Source organism: Phyllopteryx taeniolatus, chromosome 15 (genome assembly GCF_024500385.1).
Source record: "Phyllopteryx taeniolatus isolate TA_2022b chromosome 15, UOR_Ptae_1.2, whole genome shotgun sequence".
Lineage (NCBI taxonomy): Eukaryota > Metazoa > Chordata > Actinopteri > Syngnathiformes > Syngnathidae > Phyllopteryx > Phyllopteryx taeniolatus.
Window position 1 is genome coordinate 21,433,723 of NC_084516.1, and position 24,372 is coordinate 21,458,094.

Consider the following 24,372-nt stretch of genomic DNA (forward strand, 5'->3'; position numbering starts at 1 on the left):
ACCAATAAAAATGTGTTTGAATACAAAACACAATAAAAAAAAAAACTAAATCAGTGGAACTGTCACATTCATTGTAATAGGATGGCATTCAAATGAAATGGAATGGAAATGACACACTCAAGTAGAGTCATGTTGATACACAAATCAGGAACAAAACAATCCTTACTTCTTTTACTCGAGACATTTTGGCTCATCTCTCCTGAAGTTTCTGCTGTTCAGTAAATGATGGATATCAGGTGAATCTGTGTGAGCGTGAAAAGAAGGTTTGCAGACAAACGAACACGTGCCTCACAATATCGTTGTTGTTGCTTTGGCAAGACAACAAACTGTCAATGATTTGTAGGAGCTTGCTTGGCCTTGGGAATTCTGCAAATTCTAATTCATACGGCCATTTGTAGTATTGCTCAAGCAAAAATCTAACGGGGGGCCGAAGACTTCTGCACAGCATGAAATCATCTCAGCTTTATTCTCTCAAAGTACACCGAGTTATTTTTGACGGGACATGAGCAGCTGAGGAATGTCTCCGTCCCTTCAGATATGTTGTAAGAATGCAATCACTAAACGAATGTCGCCTTTGGTGTGCAGTCTGCAGACACCACCGCCCTCAGCCATACCGTCACTGGCCTCAAAGCAAACACGATGTACGAGTTTGCTGTGATGGTAACCAAAGGTCGAAAATCCAGTACTTGGAGTATGACAGCGCATGCTACCACCTATGAAGCAGGTACGTCACACAAATGCACGTACGCGCACTCACGGACACGCACACAAACGCACAGTGTGTCCACTTCACAGCAAGAGTAAGATTTGAAATGGACGGTGCTATTGTGTGTATGTGGAGGAGCATTGTTTTTGACTATACACTCCAAAACAATTTGCCTTCAATAATGGTTTGAGCTTTTCCAGAACGTTCATGAGCAATTAGGATGTTTTAAGTGGGTTTTTAAGTACAAATTAGTTTTCTATTTTATCTCAAAGCAGTTGTGTCTACCTTGGTCCAGTAAAATGTGTTTGGTCCCTTGCCCCAGTCTAATATTGAACTGAATATATCACCATGTAGTATATTTTATGGGAAATCTGAAACACAAAGTAAATGGCAATGGCTGCATACACAATTGATTTGCAGCCTGGCGTTCAATAAGCATCTGATTTTAAATTTGCACAACATAAAAAAAAAGAATCATTTTCATTTTGCTGACTGAGAGTTAAGTTTTCCTTGCAAAGAATCTTCTCAAGGTCAAGAACCTCACTGAGAGTTTTGTTGAACAATTCTGCACGTGTTCAGTTATAACACTGAGAATTATATTATGATATTATTATTATTATCATTATCCATCCATCCATCCATTTTCTGAGCCGCTTCTCCTCACAAGGGTCGCAGGAGGACCGAGGTGGTCCTCAGAACTGTGAGGCAGATGAGCTAATCAGTCGTCTACCGTGCCGCCATTATTATTCTTATCCATCCATCCATCCATTTTCTGTACTGCTTCTCCTCACAAGGGTCACGGGCGTGCTGGAGCCCATCCCAGCAATCTTCGGGCAAGAGTCGGGGTACACCATGAACTGGTTACCAACCAATTGCAGGGCACATGTTATTCTTATTATTATTATTATCGGTTTATTCAATACATTATAAAAGTCTGGTTTATTGTCAGAAAATCACAGACATTTTGTAACAGAATGAATACAAGATGAGTATTTCATCTCAGAGGAAAGGAATATTAAAAACATCTCCAGCTGTAGACAGTTAGCTAGCGATAGCTCCAAGTGCCTAATTAGCATATTAGCTAATAGCTACGCAGCACGCACCATTACAAGCCCCTGCCGAGTCCGTGGCGACACATAACATAGAGCAATTCAAGAGGAGGCATTGAAGCATCGCCGTTTAGTCATCTGTCATTTCATAGGTTGTAAATCAAGCATTACCCAGTCATTAGCGTTAACACAGCTGCAAAAGTGTGTAGCGGTTCTGCGATATGAAGACGATACGCCAGCATGCTGTAGCACCCCCAACTAACCGATGTACCGATGTGGCGGCTATGCTTGAAAGGTCGATGTTCCCTTCAAAGGCAATGCATCGACATTGAAATTAAGTCATAACTTGCTCATTTCTCAAACGATTTTCACGAGGTTTAATTAATTATTCAACTTTATGATAATTATTAAACATTATTTAATTATTATTATTATTTTCCTTTCGGCTGTCACCTCTTTGGTCTTCCTCTAGCTCTCTCTTGCCTGGCAGCTCCATCCTCATCATCCTTCTACCAATATATTCACTATTTCTCCTCTGGACGTGTCCAAACCATCGAAGTCTGCTCTCTCCAACTTTGTCTCCACAACATCGAACCTCGGCTGTCCCTCTGATGAGCTCATTTCTAATTTGATCCAACCTGGTCTCTCCGAGAGCAAACCTCAACATCTTCATTTCCGCCACCTCCAACTCTGCTTCCTGTTGTCTCTTCAGTGCCACTTTGTCTCTAATCCGTACGTCCTGGCTGGCCTCACCACTGTCTTCTAAACTTTGCCCTTCATCCTAGCAGAGACTCTTCTGTCACATAACACACCTGACACCTTCCTCCACCTGTTCCAACCTGTTTGGCCCCGTTTCTTCATTTCCTGACCACACTCACCATTGCTCTGGACGGTAGACCCCAAGTATTTCAAGTCCTCCACCCTTGCTATCTCTTCTCCCTGTAGCCTCATTCTTCCCCCACCACCCCTCTCATTCATGCACATATATTCTGTTTTACTTCGGCTAATCTTCTTTCCTCTCCTTTCCAGTGCATGCCTCCATCGTTCTAACTGTTCCTCCACCTACTGCCTGCTTTCACTGCAGATCACAATGTCATCTGCAAAGATTATGGTCCAAGGGAATTCCAGTGTAACCTCATCTGTCACCTCATTTCTCTCCTTTCTGCCAGAAGATACACCAAGTACTTTCCTGCCTGTCTCTCTAATCACCTTGGCTGTAGTGGTCCAGTCTTCTGAAAGCTCCTCCTGTCCAACGAGAGCCTGTCTCAGCCAGCTCTCCCGAAAAGCTGCACAACACTCGTCCTGTCTCAGCTTCCACCACATGGTTCTCTTCTCTGCCTTTGTCTTCTTAATCTTCCTCCCCACCACTAGAGTCATTTTACACACCACCATCCTATGCTGTCGAGCCACACTCTCCCCTACCACTACCTTAAAGTCAGTAACCTCCTTCAGATTACATCGTCTGCACAAGATGTAATCCACCTGCGTGCTTGTACTGCCGCTCTTTTAGGTCAGCCTATGTTCCTGCCTCTTCTGGAAAAAAGTGTTCATTACAGCCATTTGCATCCTTTTTGCAAAGTCTACCACCATCTGTCCCTCCAAGTTCCTTACCTCCACAATTTCTCTTTCACCTCTAGGTCACATCCTACCTGTGGTGCATAGCCGCTAATCACATTATTAAAACACTACGTAGCATCAAGTCGATTTTAATAGGAAGTCAATTTTAATTAAAAACAGTAATTGGGAAGAGTATGGTTTTAAAATGAAGTAAATTAAGTGAAAAAAGTACATGAAATACATTTACTTTTAAAATGAATGAAATTGACTCAACACAGCTTTATTTATGTTGTGCTTTCACAACATCCGTAGCTGTGACAATGTGCTCTACACATAATAATAATAACAATAATAATATTAATAAAAACAAACAGATTTTTTTCCAATCAAAATACACCATAGCTCCCGTCACATTGGCATTTCACATACAGGAGGTACAAAGTTTATTGATGCACATAGTGTATTGTTTGAAGCTGTTAGTAGATGAGAGAGGAGCAAGACTGAGGTCGTCGGGATCATAGCTTGCATGATCATCAAAGCTTGCATGACGTCCAATTTAGGTTGAAATCAATATATAGTAGAAATCCATCACGTCTCTCTCTGTCTGGGATGCTCATAAGTACTTCGTCTCGCTCCTTCCAGAATTTCTCTTTCACCTCTCGGTCACATCCTACCTGTGGGGCGTAGCTGCTCATCACATTATACATAACACCCTCAATTTTAAGTTTCAGCCTCATCACTCGATCTGATACTCTTTTCACCTCCAAGACTTTCTTGGCTAACTCTTCCTTTAAAATAACCTCTACTCCATTTCTCTTGGAGAGCGAGAGAGAGAGTGATATATATATATATATATGTGTGTGTGTGTGTGTATGTGTGTGTGTGTGTGTGTGTGTGTGTGTGTGTAGGTGGCACGGTGGGCGACTGGTCAGAGCGTCTGCCTCACAGTTCTGAGGTCTGGGGTTCAAATCTCTGGCCCCGCCTGTGTGGAGTTTGCACGTTCTCCCCGTGCCTGCGTGGGTTTTCTCCGGGCACTCCGGTTTCCTCCCACATCCCCTAAACATGCATTAATTGGACACTCTAAATTGCCCCTAGGTGTGAATGTGAGTGCGAATGGTTGTTTGTTTATATGTGCCCTGCGATTGGCTGGCAACCAGTTCTGGGTGTACCACGCCTCCTGCCCGTTGATAGCTGGGATAGGCTCCAGCACTCCAGTGACCCCTGTGAGGAGGAGTGGTTCTGAAAATGGATGGATGGCTGGATATATATAGAGAGAGAGAGTCACTTATGGTGTTGTAGTACATTATTTGCCTGACTTTGGTGCGAGCAGCGTGGGTTCAGTTCCCACTCAGTGACATATAGTTGTATAGTTGTCTGTGTCTATATGTGCACTGCGATTGACTGGCGACCAGTTCAGGGTGTAGTCCTGCCTTTTGCCCAAAGTCTGCTGGGATATATATAATTGTATTTATTTTTTTAATTAATTTGAGGATGATTCCATCGGGTGGGCTAAGGCAAGTTTTGGGTGGGCTTGAGCCCACCCTATATAGCCGCTGGCCCCACCACTGCCCTGCGCCAACAACATGTCAATTGTCCACGACAATGAAACACAGCACAGACTGAAATCAAAATGTCAAGGTATCTCTTTCAAGGGTGTTTACAATCATGTTTGTTGGATTTGTCACTCAATTAAGCGCGAACGGCATTACCCCAAGTTCCCTTAGGGTGTGCTGGAATACATTGACATTCAGAAGGAGCAGATGGACGGAGCACACTCAGTCCTTGCAGTGGTCCACCAGCTCTGCACTTACGCTAACAAAAATCACACTGAACACGTCTTCACGACAAAATGGGAAATACAGCCTCTACATCTCATACTCTATCATGTGTTCAGAATTGCTTTAAATGGGTGAGAAAATGTATGATCATTTCGATGTATTTTTGCCATGATTTTAAAATCTCCAATAAAAAAAAATATTTGTAATCAATTAACTTCCTAATACGGCGGCACGGTGGACGACTGGTTAGAGCGTCAGCCTCACAGTTCTGAGGTGCGGGGTTCAATCCCCGTCCCCGCCTGTGTGGAGTTTGCATGTTCTCCCCGTGCCTGCGTGGGTTTTCTCCGGGCACTCCGGTTTCCTCCCACATCCCAAAAACATGCATTAATTGGAGACTCTAAATTGCCCGTAGGCATGACTGCGAGTGCGAATGGTTGTTTGTTTCGATGTGCCCTGCGATTGGCTGGCAACCAGTTCAGGGTGTACCCCGCCTCCTGCCCGATGACAGCTGGGATTGGCTCCAGCGCGCCCGCGACCCTAGTGAGGAGAAGCGGCTCAGAAAATGGATGGATGGATGGAACTTCCTAATACAACTTTTCTTGCGCTTCACGATACTTGATTATTTATAGATAGATTGCAGAACAATTACAATCGACTGGTGGGGGATGCAAAAGAACCTAATTACAGCAGTTCATTATTTATTTGAATGACACTGCACACAAAGCTATGTTCTCACCCAAGCAACAGGGATGCATTCAGTAATTAGGTCAAACAGAGTAAGGAATCTGTGGTACCTTGTTTCAAAGATCCATTTGCATTTAGTAAGGGGATCTTTTTTAAAAACATTTTTTTTACCTCAAACGGCACATTAAGGTGAAATTAATTAAACTCATAAGAGGCAATTATTGTTTTCGTGGCCGAAAACACACAATATAGTACTACATTACAGTTAAATAAATATAGAAAAGCTCAAGAGTGTTTGAAATGTTTAAAAGATTATCCAAACTTACGTCCTCCAGCTGTGATATTAACTCGGTCGGGCCAGCCATTTTCAAGAGTGCAGTAAGCAAGCGCATAAACACGTGGCTAATTTACATGTGATTGGCATGCGTCCTGGCGTATGCAAATTAGCCATGTGGCTCACGGCGCCACAGTATGTTACTTCCACTGTGTGTATGCGTGTGTGTGTGTGTGTGTGTGTATATATATATATATATATATATATATATATATATATATATATATATATAAGCTTAGAAATTAAGTTGTCTAATAACGTGAAATGACAAAGGGAAAAAGTATTGAACACGCCAACTGGTTTTTCTTTAGTATTTTGTAAAAAAAAAAAAAAAAAATAAGCCTTTATTTGCAATGACAATTTCAAGATGCCTCCTGTATGGAGAAACTAGTCTCATGCATTGCTCTGGTGTGATTTTGGCCCATTCCTCCACGCAAGAAATCTTCCGTGGGCTCCTTTCATGGACCTTGAGTTTCAGTTCTTTCCATAGATTTTCAATTGGATTCAAGTCAGGTGTTTGGCTGCGCCATTCTAGCAGCTTTATTTTTTGTCTTTGTAACTGATTCAGTTTCTTTGGCAGTACCACTACCTTAAAGTTAGTAACCTCCTTCAGATTACATCATCTGCACAAGATGTGATCCACCTGCGTGCTTCTACAGCTCTTGTAGGTCACCCTATGTTCCTGCCTCTTCTGGAAAAAACTGTTCACTACAGCCATTTCCATCCTTTTTGCAAAGTGTACCACCATCTGTCCCTCCAAGTTCCTTTCCTGGATGCCGTACTTACCCATCCCTTCTTCATCACCCCTGTTTCCTTCACCAACTTGTCCATTACAATCTGCACCAATCACGACTCTCTCTCTGTCTGGGATGCTCAGAACTACTTTGTCTAGCTCCTTCCAGAATCTCTCTTTCACCTCTTTGTCACATCCTACCTGTGGGGCATAGCCACTAATCACATTATTCATAACACCCTCAATTTCAAGTTTTAGCCTCATCACTCGATCTGATACTCTTTTCACCTCCAAGACATTCTTAGCCAACTCTTCTTTTAAAATAACCCCGACTCCATTTCTCTTCCCATCTACACCATGGTAAAATCATTTAAACCCTGTCCCTAAACTTCTTGCCTTATTCCCTTTCCACCTGCTCTCCTGAACATACAGTATATTAACCTTTCTCCTCATCAACATGTCAACCAACTCCCGAGATTTTCCTGTCATAGTCCCAACATTCAAAGTCCCCACATTCAATTCTAGGCTATGTGCTTTCCTCTTCTCTTTCTGCCAAAGAATCCACTTTCCACCTCTCCTTTGTCTTCGACCCACGGTATAGCTGAATTCCCACCGGCGCCCATTCTTTCGATGAACGCTCATATTTGTATGGTAAAGTTTTAAGCCGGATGCCCTTCTTGACGCGACCCTCTGCATTTATCCGGGCTTGGGACCGGCCTAGAGTTTGCCCTGGCTTGTGCCCCCCATAGGGCTGCATTTTATATATATATATATATATATATATATAGTACCATTCTGACAGAGAATTCTCAATAAGACCACCTAATTATAAAGGTACATTTTTTACCTTGTGTCCCTCATACACGATTAAAAACGAGAGGTGACAGAGCCTTGCAGTCCAGTGCCCCTAAATTGTGGAATATATTTCCACTTGAGGAAGAGTTGCTTCTCCTGTTTATGTTTTTAAAAAGCAGTTACAAACAATCCATTTTTGAAATACACTTTGTGTGAACAATGCCTGAGTAAAGAATGTTTGACTGTATAGTATTGAGATAAAGTTCAAATGGCCGCGATTCTAGCTCATAAAATGAAATTATAAAATGGCTTTGTCTGCCACCTACATATGACTGCTGACATACAGTGGGTACGGAAAGTATTCAGACCCCCTGAAATGTTTCAGTCTTTGTTATATTGCAGCCATTTGTTAAAATCATTTAAGTAAATTTTTTCCTCATTAATGTACACACAGCACCCCATAGTGACAGAAAAAAAATTGAATTGTTGAAAATTTTGCTGATTTATTAAAAAAGACTAACTGAAATATCACAGAGCCATAAGTATTCAGACCCTTTGCTGTGACACTCCTATATTTAACTCAGTTGCTGTCCATTTCTTCTGACCATCGTTGAGATGGTTCTAAACCTTCTTTGGAGTCCAGCTGTGTTTGATTGTACTGATTGGACTTGATTAGGAAAGCCACACACCTGTCTATAGAAGACCTTACAGCTCATAGTGCATGTCAGAGTAAATGAGAATCATTTGGTCAAAGGAACTGCCTGAAGAGTTCAGAGACATAATTGTGGCAAGGCACAGATCTGGCCAAGGTTACAAAAATTATTTTGCTGCACTTAAGGTTCCTAGGAGCACAGTGGCCTACATAATACTTAAATGGAAGACATTTGGGACGATCAGAACCCTTCCTAGAGCTGGCCGTCCGGGCAAACTGAGCAATCGGGGGAGAAGAGCCTTGGTGGGAGATGTAAAGAAGAACCCAAAGATCACTGTGGCTGAGCTCCAGAGATGCAGTTGGGAGATGGGAGAAAATTCTAGAAAGTCAACCATCACTGCAGCCCTCCACCAGTCGGGGCTTTATGGCAGTGTGGCCCAACGGAAGCCTCTCCTCAGTGCAAGACACATGAAAGTCGACATGGAGTTTGCTAAAAAACACCTGAAGGACTCTAAGATGGTGAGAAATAAGATTCTCTGGTCTGATGAGACCAAGAGAGAACTTTTTGGCGGCATGTGTGGAGAAAACCAGGCACTGCTCATCCCCTGTCCAATGCAGTCCCAACAGTGAAGCATGGTGGTGGCAGCATCATGCTGTGGGAGTGTTTTTCAGCTGTAGGGACAGGACGACCGGTTGCAATCGAAGGAAAGATGAATGCAGGGATATCCTGGACGAAAACCTTCTCCAGGACCTCAGACTGGGTCGAAGGTTAACCTTCCAACAAGACAATGACCCGAGGCACACAGCTAAAATAACGAAGGAGTGGCTTAAGAACAACTCCGTGACTGTTCTTGAATGGCCCAGCAAGAGCCCTGACCTAAACCCAATTGAGCATCTCTGGAGAGACCTGAAAATGGCTGTCCACCAACGTTCACCATCCCACCTGACAGAACTGGAGAGGATCTCCAAGGAGGAATGGCAGAGGATCCCCAAATCCAAGAGTGAAAAACATTCCCAGAAAGACCCACGGCTGTATTAGCCCAAAAGGGTACTTCAACTAAATACAAAGGGACTGAATACTTATGGCTATGTGATATTTCAGTTTTTCTTTTTTAATTAATCTGCAAATATTTCAACAATTCCGTTTTTTTTCTGTCAATATACTCCGGTTTCCTCCCACATGCCAAAAACATGCATTGTAGGTTGATTGAAGCCTCTTAATTGCCCATAGGTGTGAATGTGTACGCAAATGGTTGTTTGTTTTTGTGTGCCCTGCGGTTGGCTGGCGACCAGTTCAGGGTGTACCCCGCCTCTTGCCCGAAGATAGCTGGGATAGGCTCCAGCATGCCCGCGACCCTAGTGAGGGTAAAGCGGTACAGAAAATGGATGGATGGATGGAGAAATCTTCATTGATCTCAAGGGGGCAGCCATATTGGGGAACTTCGCCCTCTGGTATTGACTGAAATTAATGTGCCTTTGGGCTTGCAATGCGAAGTTCACGTGACCAAATCAGGATACCAGGCTCCTCGTGTATGCTGTGATAACTGGCAGAACTACGGGTTGATTACATGATGGTTTTAACACTATTGTAGCAAGTTTGGGTTCAGACCATCCTGTAATGAATGTCTGCTCCAGTCAAAAGTCGAAGTCAAGCCAGCTGCCGCAACGATGGCTCATACTAAGCATTACAGTAACACGCTGGACGCTGTCAATCCAACAATTGCTTTTTCTGTTTTAAATCAATTAGGATTACCCCAATTATTTCGATTTGCAAAATGTCAGAATAATGAGAGGATTTTTTTAGACAACTTTATATTACTTTCCTCAAAGGCATAAGTTTACTAGCATTTCATCTGTATTCGGTACCTTTGCCTTTAAACTGTATGACTTGGGGCACATTTTTTGGGATATCCTTCCACACGCTTCTCACAATAGTTGGCAGGAATTTCGGCCCATTCCTCCTGACAGTGCTGTTGTCACTGAGCAAGTTTGTAGGCCATCTTGCTTGCACATGGCTTTTCAGGTTTGACCATACATTTTCAATAGTATTGAGATCAGGGCTTTGCGATGGCCACTCCAAAACAATAACTTTGTTATCCTAAAATTACTTTGTAGCCCGTTGGCAGTATGCGTCGGATTATTTTCCATTTGGAAGACCCATTTGCACCCTCGTTTACTGAGTGTACTTTCAGCCCATGTCGTTACAATACTCGTTTCACTGTGGATAATAACACATTATTACCACCTACAGCCAGCATCTTCTTTTACGTTTGTTCTTGGGTTGATATGCACATTTCTGAGCAAAGCATGTTCCTCTCTGGGACAGAGAACCCGTCTCCTTACTGAGTGGTATGATGGCTAGACTTTCCCATGGTGTTTATTCTTGGGTATAATTGAACAGATGAACAGATGATCGTGGCACCTTTAGGCATCTGGAAATTGCACCCAAGGATGAACCATGTACAAGTCCACAATTTTCTTCATGGTACCTTGGCTGATTTCTTTGGACTTTCCCATGATGTTGCACAAAGCAGGAGTATGTTTCAGGTGTGCCTAGTTCAAATACATCCACAGGTTTGTATCTAATTAACTCAAATGTTGTCAATCAACCTATCAGAAGCTTACACAGAACTGACATGATCATCTGGGTTTTCCCAAATTGTTTAATGACATACTAATCTCACTGTATGTAAGCTTCTGATTTTGAAGAAAGTAATGGAAAATTGTCTGAAGAAACCCTTCTCTCATTCTCATTCTGGCACTTAGCAAATAGAAATGATTTTGGTAATCCTAATTGACCTAAAACAGGAACGGTCTAGACTAATTTCATGTCAGACAGTGAGAAAAAAAAGCATGCAGTATGTCTTTTTATATAGTGACAATTGGCAACCCTATATAAACCGTTCATTCATTTAACCTTCATTTATTCAGGGAAGGCCATTGAGAAGAGATCCAGGGGTGCCAATGTTTTTAGCCACGACTGTAGATCTGTATGTCTGTGAATGTGAGTGCGAATGGTTGTTAGTTTTCATGTGCCCTGCGATTGGCTGGCAATCAGTTCAGGGTGTACCCCGCCTCTCGCCCGGTGATATCTGTGTCTTCTTAGCCTTCAATTGGTGCCATTATAACAATGGTTAATTGATACGCACAGAAAGTCCTTAGGACAGCCTTAAAGGGGACGTATTCTAATTATTTTTCAGCAGAATGCTGAAGATAGCTGGGATAGGCTCCAGCACGCCGCGGCCCTCGTGAGGAGAAGCGGTACAGAAGATGGATGGATGGATGGATGGATGGATGTTGGGTCTCTTGAGTGCCCTTCCACACATCGATGGGGAGGATATGTTAATTTGGCCAGTGGTTAGGACAAGGACAAAATCATCTAGAAAACAAAAAACAAGAGTTTTTTTTTTTTTGTAATCAAATCGAGCTCTTTGAAGCCAGTCTTGTTTTTTTTTTTCTAGTTTACTAGCCTCTGCATGCTACAGTTTGATGTTGTCCTTTTTCTTTTAATGTGAAATATGATTGATTATATGATCATGTGAATGTCCCTAAACTATAAACTATTCCTTCAATTTAAGTTAGCTTAATCAAATCAAACCTCAGCTGAAGCAAGGAATGTATGAGACTGAAACACATTTTATCTTGCTTGATTTAATAATTGTTTCGTGCTTTGTTGGCAGCTCCTAGCTCCGCTCCCAAAGACTTGACAGTGATCAGTCGGGAGGGACGGCCCCGAGCCATTTTAATCAGCTGGCAACCACCGATGGAGGCAAATGGGCGGATCACAGGTGAGTGTTCAAGATAACGCTACAAATAGTCATTTCGGCTGCTCCGACGGGGTTTTGATTAGCCCACTGAATATTAAGTAAGGTATGACATACTTATCATAAAGTCGACACTATTAGAGACAACAGCAGTCAGCTCTTTGTGTAAAGTGTACACGCACACGCATACGGTACCTTTGTATGTAGTGTACACACACACCCCCCCCCCCCCCCCTTCCTTTGCTGTCCCCCTTTCTTTTGGGCGAGCTTGTTTGTTTGCTCTGCTTCAACATCTTATAGGATGAATCAAACGCTGTCTGCAAGAATTGCAGCTCTGGACCCCAAAATCTCAGAGATCATTACTATTACAATTTTCACATCAAAGGAGCTTTTATTTGTTATTATTAATCTTTTTAAAGCATAATGTCTTCAATTGTATACCTCCCAATGAAATTCTAAACTTAAATGGACTGTAAAGTGGAAAAAAACAAGTTGTTAATTTGACAAGCGAGAGAAGTGTTTTCAACAAGCCTGCCAAATTTACGTACCGATTATAAAATAAGGCTCCAAAATCATGAAAAATAGAGCCCGCCTTCCAGCTGTAGGACGGTATGGACGTGTCCACTGAATGTGCTGGCAACACTCCTGCTGGCCCTTCACCTGTAAATCAAATACATTCGGTCATACAGTATGTCCTCTCGTGTTCGTAGTCAGCTACAAGCTGAGAAACGTGTGCCGCTGTGTTCAATAAACAGTCAACTTTCCCTTAAGTGTCTCTGCAAACTAGAGCTAGTAAACGTTCCAACAGCTTCGTCCCTCTTGCCATTAACTTCTTAAACAGTTAACTTACAAAATCCATTGTAACATTCTGCCAATTTTGTCTAGAGATTGTGGTCGCATCTCTGTCGGGCCGATTGTGCATTGTTCGTGCACTCACTGTAGTAGTCTCGCCACGCTACTTGTTGTTGACCAATAGCATTACCACAGTACTGGGAACCTTTTATTGCTCAATGACTGTGTTTGTATGTTTTTACGTCTCAAAAGTATTCTCTGTCAATTGACTGTACTAGAGCGGCGCCAACTACTGGAGACAAATTCCAAATAAAGATGATTCTGATTCTGTTATGTGGGGACGCACTCAACAACACCGAGCAGGGCGCCGATGTATTAAACGACCCTGCCATTAGGTTATGAGCTCATTAGCTCGTTAGCTTGCGGGCTAGGGAACTTAATAAACAGTCAACTTTCCCTTAAGTGTCTCTGCTGTGTGGATCTATTCGCGGTGCACGGAGCAAGGCTGTCGAGTATTGGACAGACCCAAACGCCATGTCCACAAGCCCGCTAGCAGCTGCTAGCTACTAACCACTAGTAGCAGGCCAATTCGCAGTGGAGCAGTCCAAATTGCCATCGCTTCGCTCCATGTGCCGCGCATGGCATAACGCTTTTCTGAAGTTGCATTTTTTTCGGGTTGTAGACATAGCGTGATGGCTAACGGCACACTGTGGTGGTAAAAATGGGCCAAGGTTGTATTACGAAGTAACTTGCAATTGCGTTGCAATGGGTAGCCCCAGATGAAATACTGTGGCGGAGGGCCAACTCACGCCAGAAAGTATACGCCCCGACCCACTTGCATGATTGGGATAGTTTTTAGCCCGACCCAAAAAATAACTGAGAACGTGAAAAAGAGTTTAACGCTACAGTATCTCAACAATTCAGTGCTAAATTCTTCTCTGTCTTTGCACATGTTTCCAGCACTTCTTTCCCAACATATTTAATGTATTTAGAAACAAAACACAGAAGTGACTTTACAGTCCCTGGAAAGAAAAAGTGTCATTTTGAGTGTCTTTTTAAATTGCATCCTGTATATAGTTTACAATACATATTTTACACATAGACACACACTACCATGTGAACCGCATGCAATCTTGTACTTTTGATAAATGCATGTTCATTATATTCATACGTTGCAGGTTATATCCTGTACTATACCCTGGACAAAAACATGCCAATAGACGACTGGGTAATGGAAACGATCAGCGGCGACCGGCTGACTCATCAGGTTGTTGATCTAAACCTTGACACGGTGTACTACTTCCGGATCCAGGCTAAGAACGCCAAAGGAGTTGGTCCATTATCTGAACCTGTCCACTTTAGGACAGCCAAAGGTATGTCAGAATAGAAACTACTCCATGTGGGTCCATGTACAAGCGAAGGAAAAGCCTTCATTGCCATTAGGGCACGACTTATATTGATTTTTGTTTTGTTTTTTAGCCGATGCCAATTGCGATATTTGCAAAATGAAGTTCCGATAACCGATTAATCAGCTGATTGATTTTTTTATTGATTGGTCCCTTAACTCTTACAGAAATACAGGTACGAATTACAAGCAGAACATTTGACTGTTTGCCAACACTTTGTCCTCAAGTATTTGTTGACCTTTTCAAGTACAAAAAACATGCAAAAGATTTAGACTACAAAGTATGCAGTATATAAGCAACATAATGAGTAAAGTTAATGGCAACATGTTATTTACCCACAATGCGATTAAATGTATTAAATCCCATTTCTCTATTTCATTCTAATTTGAAATATATGGTGTATAGAGAGACAATTGAACTGAAACGGTAGTCAATCCTTTTCTGATTAGTTTTTAAGTTTCCCATCAAGAAACGTGTGTGTCCACAGTCGCACGAACCCTGAAGCTTACCGAAAATGTTATATCGTTGTTTGTTTGAATATCATTATCTTGGTTTTATATTGGAATGTCTTAATGTTGCCCTGTGATTGGCTAGCAATCAGGTCAGGGTGAACTCCACCTCGTGAATGTGCGCCTTTCTTTTTATTTGATTGTTTTGTTGAAAACGCTCTTTGTTTATTTTTCAGTGGAACATCCAGACAAGATGGCCAATGATCAAGGTAGGTAGTTCTGGAAAATGACTGCAAGAGAGTTCTGGAGGGTGAAGCCTGTGAAAATAATAAAGGAAACTGTAGTAGGACACAAAGAGGACATAATTGAAGAAGATGATGAAACATTTGTGAAAATGAAAGGAACAAAACAAATGGAATATACAGGAAATTGAAGAAGGAACCTGCACAAGTTGGAAAAAAAATATTTCAACAAGAAGGAATAAAAGGGGAGTAGATGTAGAACCTTTTGTCATTATGAATGGCAACATATGGGAGACAACGGAAAAGAGCTGAAATGAGCTCGCACTTCATTGACGCTCTGCTCTCGGCTTCTCTTCATCAATCAGCCGCAGTGAACCGAAAGCAAATTGGGCTATGCTGCTAATGACCGAGCTTTTTCTTAGATCCCACAAGAGTAACTTCAAGAACATAACAGGCAGTGCTTTATTTTTTCATCTCTAATGTTATGTGATGATATGTGTCTTTACTATTTTGTACAAATTATGACACAGCCTTTCATGAAATGGGGAACTGTACATCATCAGGCTTTGTTTACCTGATGCATAGTTTCCATATTCTCCGTTACCCACTGGCGACTGTCATTGTCATTGGCTCCTCCTGGCGCATAATTGAAATCATTTTTTGATTTAATGTGTCCAAATTTGATCAATTCTATAGACTTCTCATTGTCTCTTTCTACCACTTGTCATCTCTGTACAGCTTCTCATTCATTCATGTACTTAAGTAAAAAAGTCAAACGAAATCAACATTTTTCAACCCAATACTAAAATACATATAGTGAGATTTTTGTATCTCTCCAGAATAAAAAAGGTAGGCTTAAATGGAAACATGCTCATTTATTTGTACTATGAAAGTACAGTTATATACAGTACAACATTTGATTTGTTTCAAACACACCCTAGTGAGGATAAGCGTTTCAAAAAATTGATGTATGGATGTTCCAAACAGATGCCAAATGGGGTTTACGTGTCAAAAATAAGCAAATTATGGCTATTTTCAGTTTGTGTTTTTTTGTCAGTGGGCAAACGTTAAGGCTCAACTGTGACAATTTACTGCCAGCTTGCTAGACTTCAACAAGCGAGCTTTCAAAAAAACTAACATGGATCCCCCAAAGCATTGCAGCACTTTTGAAAAAAGAGCCCCAAAAGAGTCTTACCGCCCGCGACCCTAGTGAGGAGAAGCGGCTCAGAAAATGGATGGATGGACGCAGTTGTGTTCTGGTTTGATCACAATTAAGGTACATTTTAAAATGACATCATCAGCCTTGAACAGGTCCAATTAAAACAAAACGTAACATGATGCTTATCTGAATGAATATTGGTACTAGAACAAATATTTGGTGATTTTTGGTGGATGCCCCAAAATGCGATGTGTTCAGATGTTCAATTTTTTGAACATTCTGTTTTGTTTGGTTCTGGCCAGGTCGAGGAGGAGACCACGCCTACTGGCCATCCGATAGCAACCTGATTGACAGCAGCAGCATAAACGGTAAAACGTACAGAAGTAACTTGACTGATCTGAACAATGTGGACCAAATTGTTTGTAAATTGGCCTTGCTCTAATCCTAGCATTGAGATGAGCAATAACTCACTCAATGTGTGTGGTTCTAAATGTACTGTAATTGCGCTGTATAGTTGATCATTTACAATCTATCTATCTATCACTTTCTATTTGTTGTGGTAGTCTGACAGGGGAAAAAAAGATTTAAAATCAAATTAATCAGTGTTGTTTTGTATGCTTTTACATGTTGATGAGTTATCGTTATCATTACAAAATATCATGGAGGAAATATGGCGACCTGTAGAACCTGCAAAACCATTACGTTGATTACCATAAACGGCATGACAATAGCAACATCATACGATATACTATAAGTCATAGTATGATGTTCGATCTTCTATTTTCTATGAAAAATGTGTTTTTATGACCGTTTTTTTTTTTTAAATTACAACAATAGTTGTTATTTTCAAACATTTCCCGTTTTCTTGAGACTGTACCTTTTCACACATAGCAATATACAGTATCATTTTCTGTAATGCTGACAGTGGGTGATCTTTTTTCAAGGTATCATTCACTAATGATACTCATGACGCGAATCATTTTCATGACTTCATTCACTATATTGATATGAAGCTTCATAATCACAGTAACTAGGTATACAGTAGGTAGGCATGGTAGGATTGGAAAATATACCATGTAACCATGTTTTCATGGGTTTGCTTGAAAATAAGATATAACAATTCGATGGAGGTCAGAAGTCAATGTCTGTAGCTGGTGTTATTTTAAGAGTATCACTGTGGGGCTTTTTTGAATGATCTGATTTGTGTGTGTGAGTGCGCGTGTGCGAGTGTGTGTCTGGAGACAAATGTTTTGTCGGCATTGTTGGTGCTGCTACCGCCAGAGGCGATCATAAATCCATCCTCTCTGACCTGAGCCCTCCTACGCCTGGATACTGAGGGCAAAGGCTCATTCCTCAGGTGGACCATATTTCATCTTTAACACGTCTTTGTCTTTCCTCTCACTGAGAAACTATGAGCAGAAAGATAAATCTCTGACTGTTTCCATCAGGTGATGTGATTTGACCTGTGGTCTTCTAATGTGACCTTGTTCGAGGACCCCCTTAGCAGCACAGGGTTTTGTTTTTTTTTGCGCTGAAGGACAGCATGACTGGAAATGTGTTCACTTGCTCCTAATTTTATTCAGAAGATGTCTGGGAACTATACTGCCATTAAGTAATACATTTTAGAATACATAATCATCATCATCATCATCATCATCAGAATCCATCTCATCATATGTGTTCATGCTGCTGCGAAAACATATCCGCTTAAAGCCGCCGGTGGCCGGAATATGTCCCACCTTCTGGGCCAACAGGCATCCAGATGCCGCGGATCGGCGGAGGCGTCGTCCACATAACGGCGATACTTCGGGGAAAGCGAACTGTTTATTAATCACAGCGGTACACGTTATTCAGCCTGTGGCTCACACTGACAGGTATTTGAGCACATCCTGCTAATTTATACTTTACTTATACTTTGTGTTTCAACTAAGTACCGTAGCCCGAATAACCACAAATATACAACTTATCTTGGAACTGAGATAATGACACGGAGCTGTTCTGTAAATTGTGGCATCCAGGGATGATGCATTTTTTTTATGTTGTAGGCATAGTTCATATAAGGTCTAGTTCTATGCTGCTGCTTACAGGACACAAGGACACACAGTCTAGCTTTTGTTTGTTAAAACTGTCCAGACTGTTATGGACACACATATATATATATACACGCACACACACACACACATATGCACCACAGACATACTGATAACATTCAGACTGAGAACAGGCAAGAAGCGGTTGGATAAGGAGCCGCTGAGGAAGCAGGAACTGTTGTCTGAAAAGGAGAGTCACTCGGATTCTGGATCCCACGAGAGAAGGAAGAGAGTCCAGCGCGCTGCATGCTTCTACTTGACCAAAGCTGTTGTAATTAATAAATACTCAAAGACAAGTCTAATGTATCAAGAGCCTTATTTGGGGACCAGCTCACCGACCAAACATTAAAGAAAGAATTCCATCAGGACTTTTTCCTTGCGAGGTCGCCGGGCAAATTGTGGGCCTCATTTGGAATTCCTTCCACTTGCTAGCTAACTACATTCCGTAGCGGTAGAAATGGCCCTTGTAATAAAAATTAGGTCACTCGCAATTGCACAGGAAACCACTGTTGCGAGAAGGCGCTCAAGTACTTCTATAGTGGGGGAGGGCCAACTCATGCCAGAAAGTTCAAGTGCTGGGCAAATATTTAGCCGCAACCCAAAAATCCGGACAACTGAAATGGTGAAAAAGTGTTTAATGCTATTTCTCCACAATTCAGTACGACATTGTTCTCTGTCGTTGAACGTTTGCAGCATTTATTGTATCTTCAAACTTATACGATATATTTAGAAACAAATCTTAAGTCATGTTACACAGTCTTTAAATAAACTTCAACTGAGTAGCTTAATAAGTACAATGTACAAATGTATTGCTTAGTATATTTGATATATTTCTACAAGTATATACAGTATCCAGGTATGTGTATTCTCTGCTGTGGAGTTTTTGCATGTCATTCCCGTACTTCTTCCCACAATCCAAACATGTCTAAGTCGGTTAATTGAAGACTAAATTACATATTGGTGTAAATGGTCGTTTGTCTGGATGTGCCCTGCAAGAGGCGGGGTCGGCGCCCTGCGATTGGCTGGGGAGCAGTCCAGTGACGACCCCGCCTCTCACCCAAAGTCAGCTGGGGTAGGCTCCAGCTTTTTTTCAGATTTCTATTTTATTATGGTTTTTTTTAACTCGTGGAAATTTCTCTGTTGTTCTTCATTTGCAAAACAAACTTTCAAGTGCAAACCATTAATTGTATGGTTCAAAAAAATTCATTATTTTTGTTTAGATGCAGTAAAATTCATTCATTCATTCATTCATTCATCTTCGGTTCCGCTTCTCCTCACTCGGGTCGCGGGTGTGCTGGAGCCTATCCCAGCTACCTCTGGGCGAGAGGCGAGGTACACCCTGAACTGGTCGCCAGCCAATCGCAGGGCACATATAAACAAACAACCATTCGGACTCACATTCATACCTACGGGCAATTTAGAGTCTTCACTTAACCTATCCTGCCTGTTTTTGGGATGTGGTAGGAAACCGGAGTACCCGGAGAAAACCGCCACAGGCACGGGGAGAACATGCAAACTCCACACAGGCGGCGCCGGGATTTGAACCCCGGCCCTCAGAACTGGGAGGCAGATGTGCTAACCAGTCGCCCACCGTGCCGCCTGCAGTAAAATCGATGCACTTAAATGATTTTTTAAAAAAAGGTTCCTTAAGCAGTAGAAAATAAATGGATCTGTCAAAACTGGAAAATCCATCTCAATGATAGGTATTGCCCTACATTTTTGAGTCATGAAATATTTTAGCCACTGTTGTAAATTGACAACTGTAAATTGTGAAATTTGCTGCTAAACAGTTAACAAAAGACCTTTTGACCTATTAGTTCGAATTCCGCTGTGAGTCCATTGTGCATTTCACATGACGCACGTTGTTCCGTTGCAATGATTAGCTCCTGTATATGTAGCCGTTGTTACTTTAAGTGTGGAATGAAATGAAAGGTAGAAGACAAGATTTGCTCATCTTGTCTTGAGGACCTGAGAGTTATATGGCACTCCCATTTGCTTCACTTGTAAGTTGTGGTGGATTGTGGGTTTCATTGAGAGAGACAACTGACTTTAGAAAGACAGAGAGGGTTCAGGGAAGGAGTGAAAGCGGTAGAACTGCCTTTTTCTCTGTGTCACCGTCATTTCTGTCTGTTCTCAGTCCCTTCTCATTTCTCTTCTACCCAGTGTTCCACTTTCATTTCATCTATTTATTCCACCTTCACTGTCTTTGAACTTGTTCGTGCTTTATATTTCTGCTAACCCTCTTGATCTCAATCTCTAACATGCTTTCATCTCTCTCCGTCTGGTTTCCATTGTGTTTTTTCTTATTTTCTCTCCCTATGCTCCAAAGGCCAAGTAAATGAATGACTGCGCATATCATCGATTACCATCACCTCCTGAACATCTCTCTCTGTGTCTGTCTGGCTCTCACACGACCTAATTAGTCAGTGTTTGGAAGGTATTGTTTGACATGAATGTACATTCTGTCGCATCTACTTGCTATTTAGGGTCCTTTTAATGCTGGTCTGAAGAGTCGATCGAAGTCATATTCAACCTTGAGCCGAAATAGACCAAACATTCACTTCCAAACTGACTGAGATCACTTCTTCAAGTGCTTGTTTGGTGTGGACCAAGTTCCCGATATAGTCGTAAAGGCAATGGAATGTGCGCAATAGTGCAGAAGTAACAGAATTGTACATGTGATGCAAATTGACAACTGTTTAGGTCGTTATTGTTGTTCAGTAGTGTGAATTGGAATATAAACAAATACAGCTGGCTATCTGTATTGTACACTGTACGGGGGCTCTGTAATGTTACTTCATCCATTCAAACACACATACAGACCCTTTCCAAAAAATTTGGATATCATGGAAAAGTTGTTTTTATTTTCCATTGTTCTATTCAAAAAGGTAAACTTTCATATATTATCGATTCAGGGTCCATAATTTAAACTATTTCAAGTATGTATTTGTTTATTTGTACATAATTTGGGCGTCCAGCTCATGAAACCCACAAAATCAGGAATTCAAAACATTTGAATACTGTGAAGAAATAACCATTTACTTCAGCTTTTGTAGAAAAAAAAGAAAAAAATTAGGGTGACATTAAATCAGTCTAAATATGATGCTTTCAAAACGGTATGTTAACCTTCAATACTTGGTCGGCAATCCCTTTGCTTGAATCACTGCCCCAATGCGCCGTGGCATTGAGGCAATCAGCCTGTGGCATTGCCTGGGAGTTATGGAAGCCCAGATTTCCTTGATGCTTGCTGTCAGTTCTTTGTTTTTGGGTCCGGTGCACCTCATTTTCCTCTTGATAATACCCCATAGATTCTCAATGGGATTTAGATCCGGCGAGTTGGCTGGCCACTCAAGCAATGTGATGGCATAGGCATCAAACCAGGTTTTGGTGCTTCTGGCGGTATGGGCAGGGGCCAGGTCCTGCTGGAAGATGAAATCTGCATCTCCATACAGATCCTCAGCAGAGGAAATCGTGAAGTCCTCTAAAACATTCTGGTAGACTGTTGTGGTGACCCTCCTCCTTGAGCCGTCACCTTATCATGGTGGAGGGGTTTGTGTGTCCCAATGATCCAAGGAGCTAAGTTGTCTGGGGCTTTATGTGCCTAACAGGGTCACCCATGACAAACAGGTCCTAGGTGAGGGACCAGACAAAGCACGGACAACCTAGGGACTCAGTTTTCCCTTGCCTGGACAGGGGTCACCGGGGCCCCCCTCTGGAGCCAGGCCTGGAGGTGGGGCTCGAAGGCGAGCGCCTGGTGGCCAGGCCTGCACCCATGGGGCCCGGCCGGGCACAGCCCGAAAGGGTAACGTGGGTCCGCCTTCTCATGGGCTCACCACCTGTGGGAGGGGCCATAGGGGTCGGGTGCAGTGCGAGTTGGGCGGTGGCCGAAGGCAGGGACCTTGGCGATCCGATCGCCAGCTACAGAAACTGGCTCTTGGGACGTGGAACGTCACCTCTCTGGCAGGGAAGGAGCCCGAGCTGGTGTGTGAGGTCAAGAAGTTCCAACTAGATATAGTCAGACTCGCCTCCACACACGGCTTGGGTTCTGGTATCAGTCCTCTTGAGAGGGGTTGGACTCTCTTCCACACTCTGAAGTTGCCTACGGTGAGAGGCGGCGAACAGGTGTGGGTATACTTATTGCCCCCCGGCTCGACGCCTGTCCGTTGGGGTTCACCCCGGAGGACAAGAGGGTAGCCTCCCTCCGCCTTCGGGTGGGGGGGCCGGTACCTGACTGTTGTTTGTGCCTATGCACCGAACAGCAGTTCAGAGTACCCACCCTTTTTGGAGTCCTTGGAGGGGGTGCTGGAGAACGCTCCCACTGGGGACTCCATCGTTCTGCTGGGGGACTTCAATACTCACGTGGGCAATGACAGTGAGACCTGGAAGGGTGTGATTGGGATGAAGGGCCCCGCCGATCAGAACCTGAGCGGTGTTCTGTTATTGGACTTCAATGCTCATCACGGATTGTCCATAACGAACATCATGTTCAAGCATAAGGGTGTCCACACGTGCACTTGGCACCAGGACACCCTAGGTTGCAGTTCGATGAGCGACTTTGTGATCGTGTCATCGGACTTGCGGCCGCATGTCTTGGACACTCGGGTGAAGAGAGGGGCGGAGCTGTCAACTGATCACCACCTGGTGGTGAGTTGGCTCCGATGGTGGGGGAAGATGCCGGTATGGCCCAAATGTATTGTGACGGTCTGCTGGGAACGTCTGGCAGAATCCCCTGTCAGAAGGAGTTTCAAATCCCACCTCCGACAGAACTTTGCTCATGTTCCGGGGGAGGCGGGTGACATCGAGTCCGAGTGGCCCATGTTCCGCGCCTTCATTGCTGAGGCGGCCGACCGGAGCTGTGGCCGTAAGGTGGTCGGTGCCTGTCGTGGCGGAAATCCCCGAACCCGTTGGTGGACACCAACGGTAAGGGATGCCGTCAAGCTGAAGAAGGAGTCCTATCAGGCCTTTTTGGCCTGTGGGACTCCTGAGGCAGCTTATGGGTACCGGCTGCCCAAGCGGAATGCAGCTTTGGTGGTCACTGCAGCAAAAAGTCGTGTATTTGTATGGGAGACTTCCGGACAGCTTCGAGGAAATTCTGGTCCACCATCCGGCGTCTCAGAAGGGGGAAGCAGTGCACCATCAACACTGTGTATAGTTGGGATGGGGTGCTGCTGACCTCGACTCGGGACGTAGTGAGTCCGTGGGGAGAATACTTTGAAGAACTCCTCAATTCCACCGACACACCTTCCCATGAGGAACCAGAGTCTGGGTTCTCTGAGGCGGGCTCTCCTATCGCTGGAGTTGAGGTCACAGAGGTGGTTAAAAAGCTCCTCGGTGGCAAAGCCCCGAGGGTGGATGAGATTCGTCCGGAGTTCCTAAAGGCTCTGGATGTTTTGGGGCTGTCCTGGTTGACAAGCCTCTGCAACATCGCGTGGACATCGGGGACAGTACCTCTGGATTGGCAGACTGGGGTGGTGGTCCCCCTTTTTAAGTAGGGCGACCGGAGGATGTGTTCCAACTCAGATCTTGGAGGAGCAGTGTGGTTTTCGTCCAGGCCGTGGAACAGTGGACCAGCTCTACACCCTCGGCAGGGTCCTCAAGGGTTCATTGGAGTTCGGCCAACCAGTCTACATGTGTTTTGTGGACTTTTGTTTGACCGTGTCCCTCGGGGGGTTCTGTTTTTTCCGCAGGGTGTCCGGGCTGTCCCTTAGAGATAGGGTGAGAAGCTCTGTCATCCGGGAGGGGCTCAGAATAAAGCCGCTGCTCCTCCACATTGAGAGGAGCCAGATGAGGTGGCTGGGGCATCTGATTCGGATGCCTCCCGGACGCCTCACTGGTGAGGTGTTCCAAGCAAGTCCCACCGGGAGGAGACCCCGGGGACGACCCAGGACACGCTGGAGAGACTGCGTCTTTCGGCTGGCCTGGGAACGCCCCGGAAGAGCTAGATGAAGTGGCTGGGGAGAGGGAAATCTTGGCGTCCCTGCTGAAGCTAATGCCCCCGCGACCCGACCTCGGATAAGCGGTACATCCATGATGTTGTGGTGACCTTGAATTTAAGAAAGCAGAGTTTACCAACACCTGCGCTGGACATTGGCTCCCAAATCATGACTGCCTGTGGATATTTCACACTGGAACTCAAGCAGCTTGGGTTCTGTTCTTCACCCGTCCTTTTCCAAACCCTTGAT

The 24,372-nt window shown here is 43.5% G+C and overlaps 1 protein-coding gene across 4 annotated transcripts in view; it reads left to right on the forward strand.

Annotated features, from left to right (window-relative positions):
- The window catches only part of dcc (DCC netrin 1 receptor), a 301,630-nt gene that overhangs the window by 216,922 nt on the left and 60,336 nt on the right, over positions 1 to 24,372 (forward strand). For all 4 annotated transcript variants that reach the window (XM_061747156.1, XM_061747157.1, XM_061747158.1 and 1 more), the window contains exons 18-22: positions 586 to 724; positions 11,969 to 12,076; positions 14,023 to 14,217; positions 14,936 to 14,968; positions 16,403 to 16,468. In XM_061747156.1, coding sequence (XP_061603140.1) covers positions 586 to 724; positions 11,969 to 12,076; positions 14,023 to 14,217; positions 14,936 to 14,968; positions 16,403 to 16,468 — 541 coding nt within the window. The remainder of the gene's footprint in view (positions 1 to 585; positions 725 to 11,968; positions 12,077 to 14,022; positions 14,218 to 14,935; positions 14,969 to 16,402; positions 16,469 to 24,372) is intronic.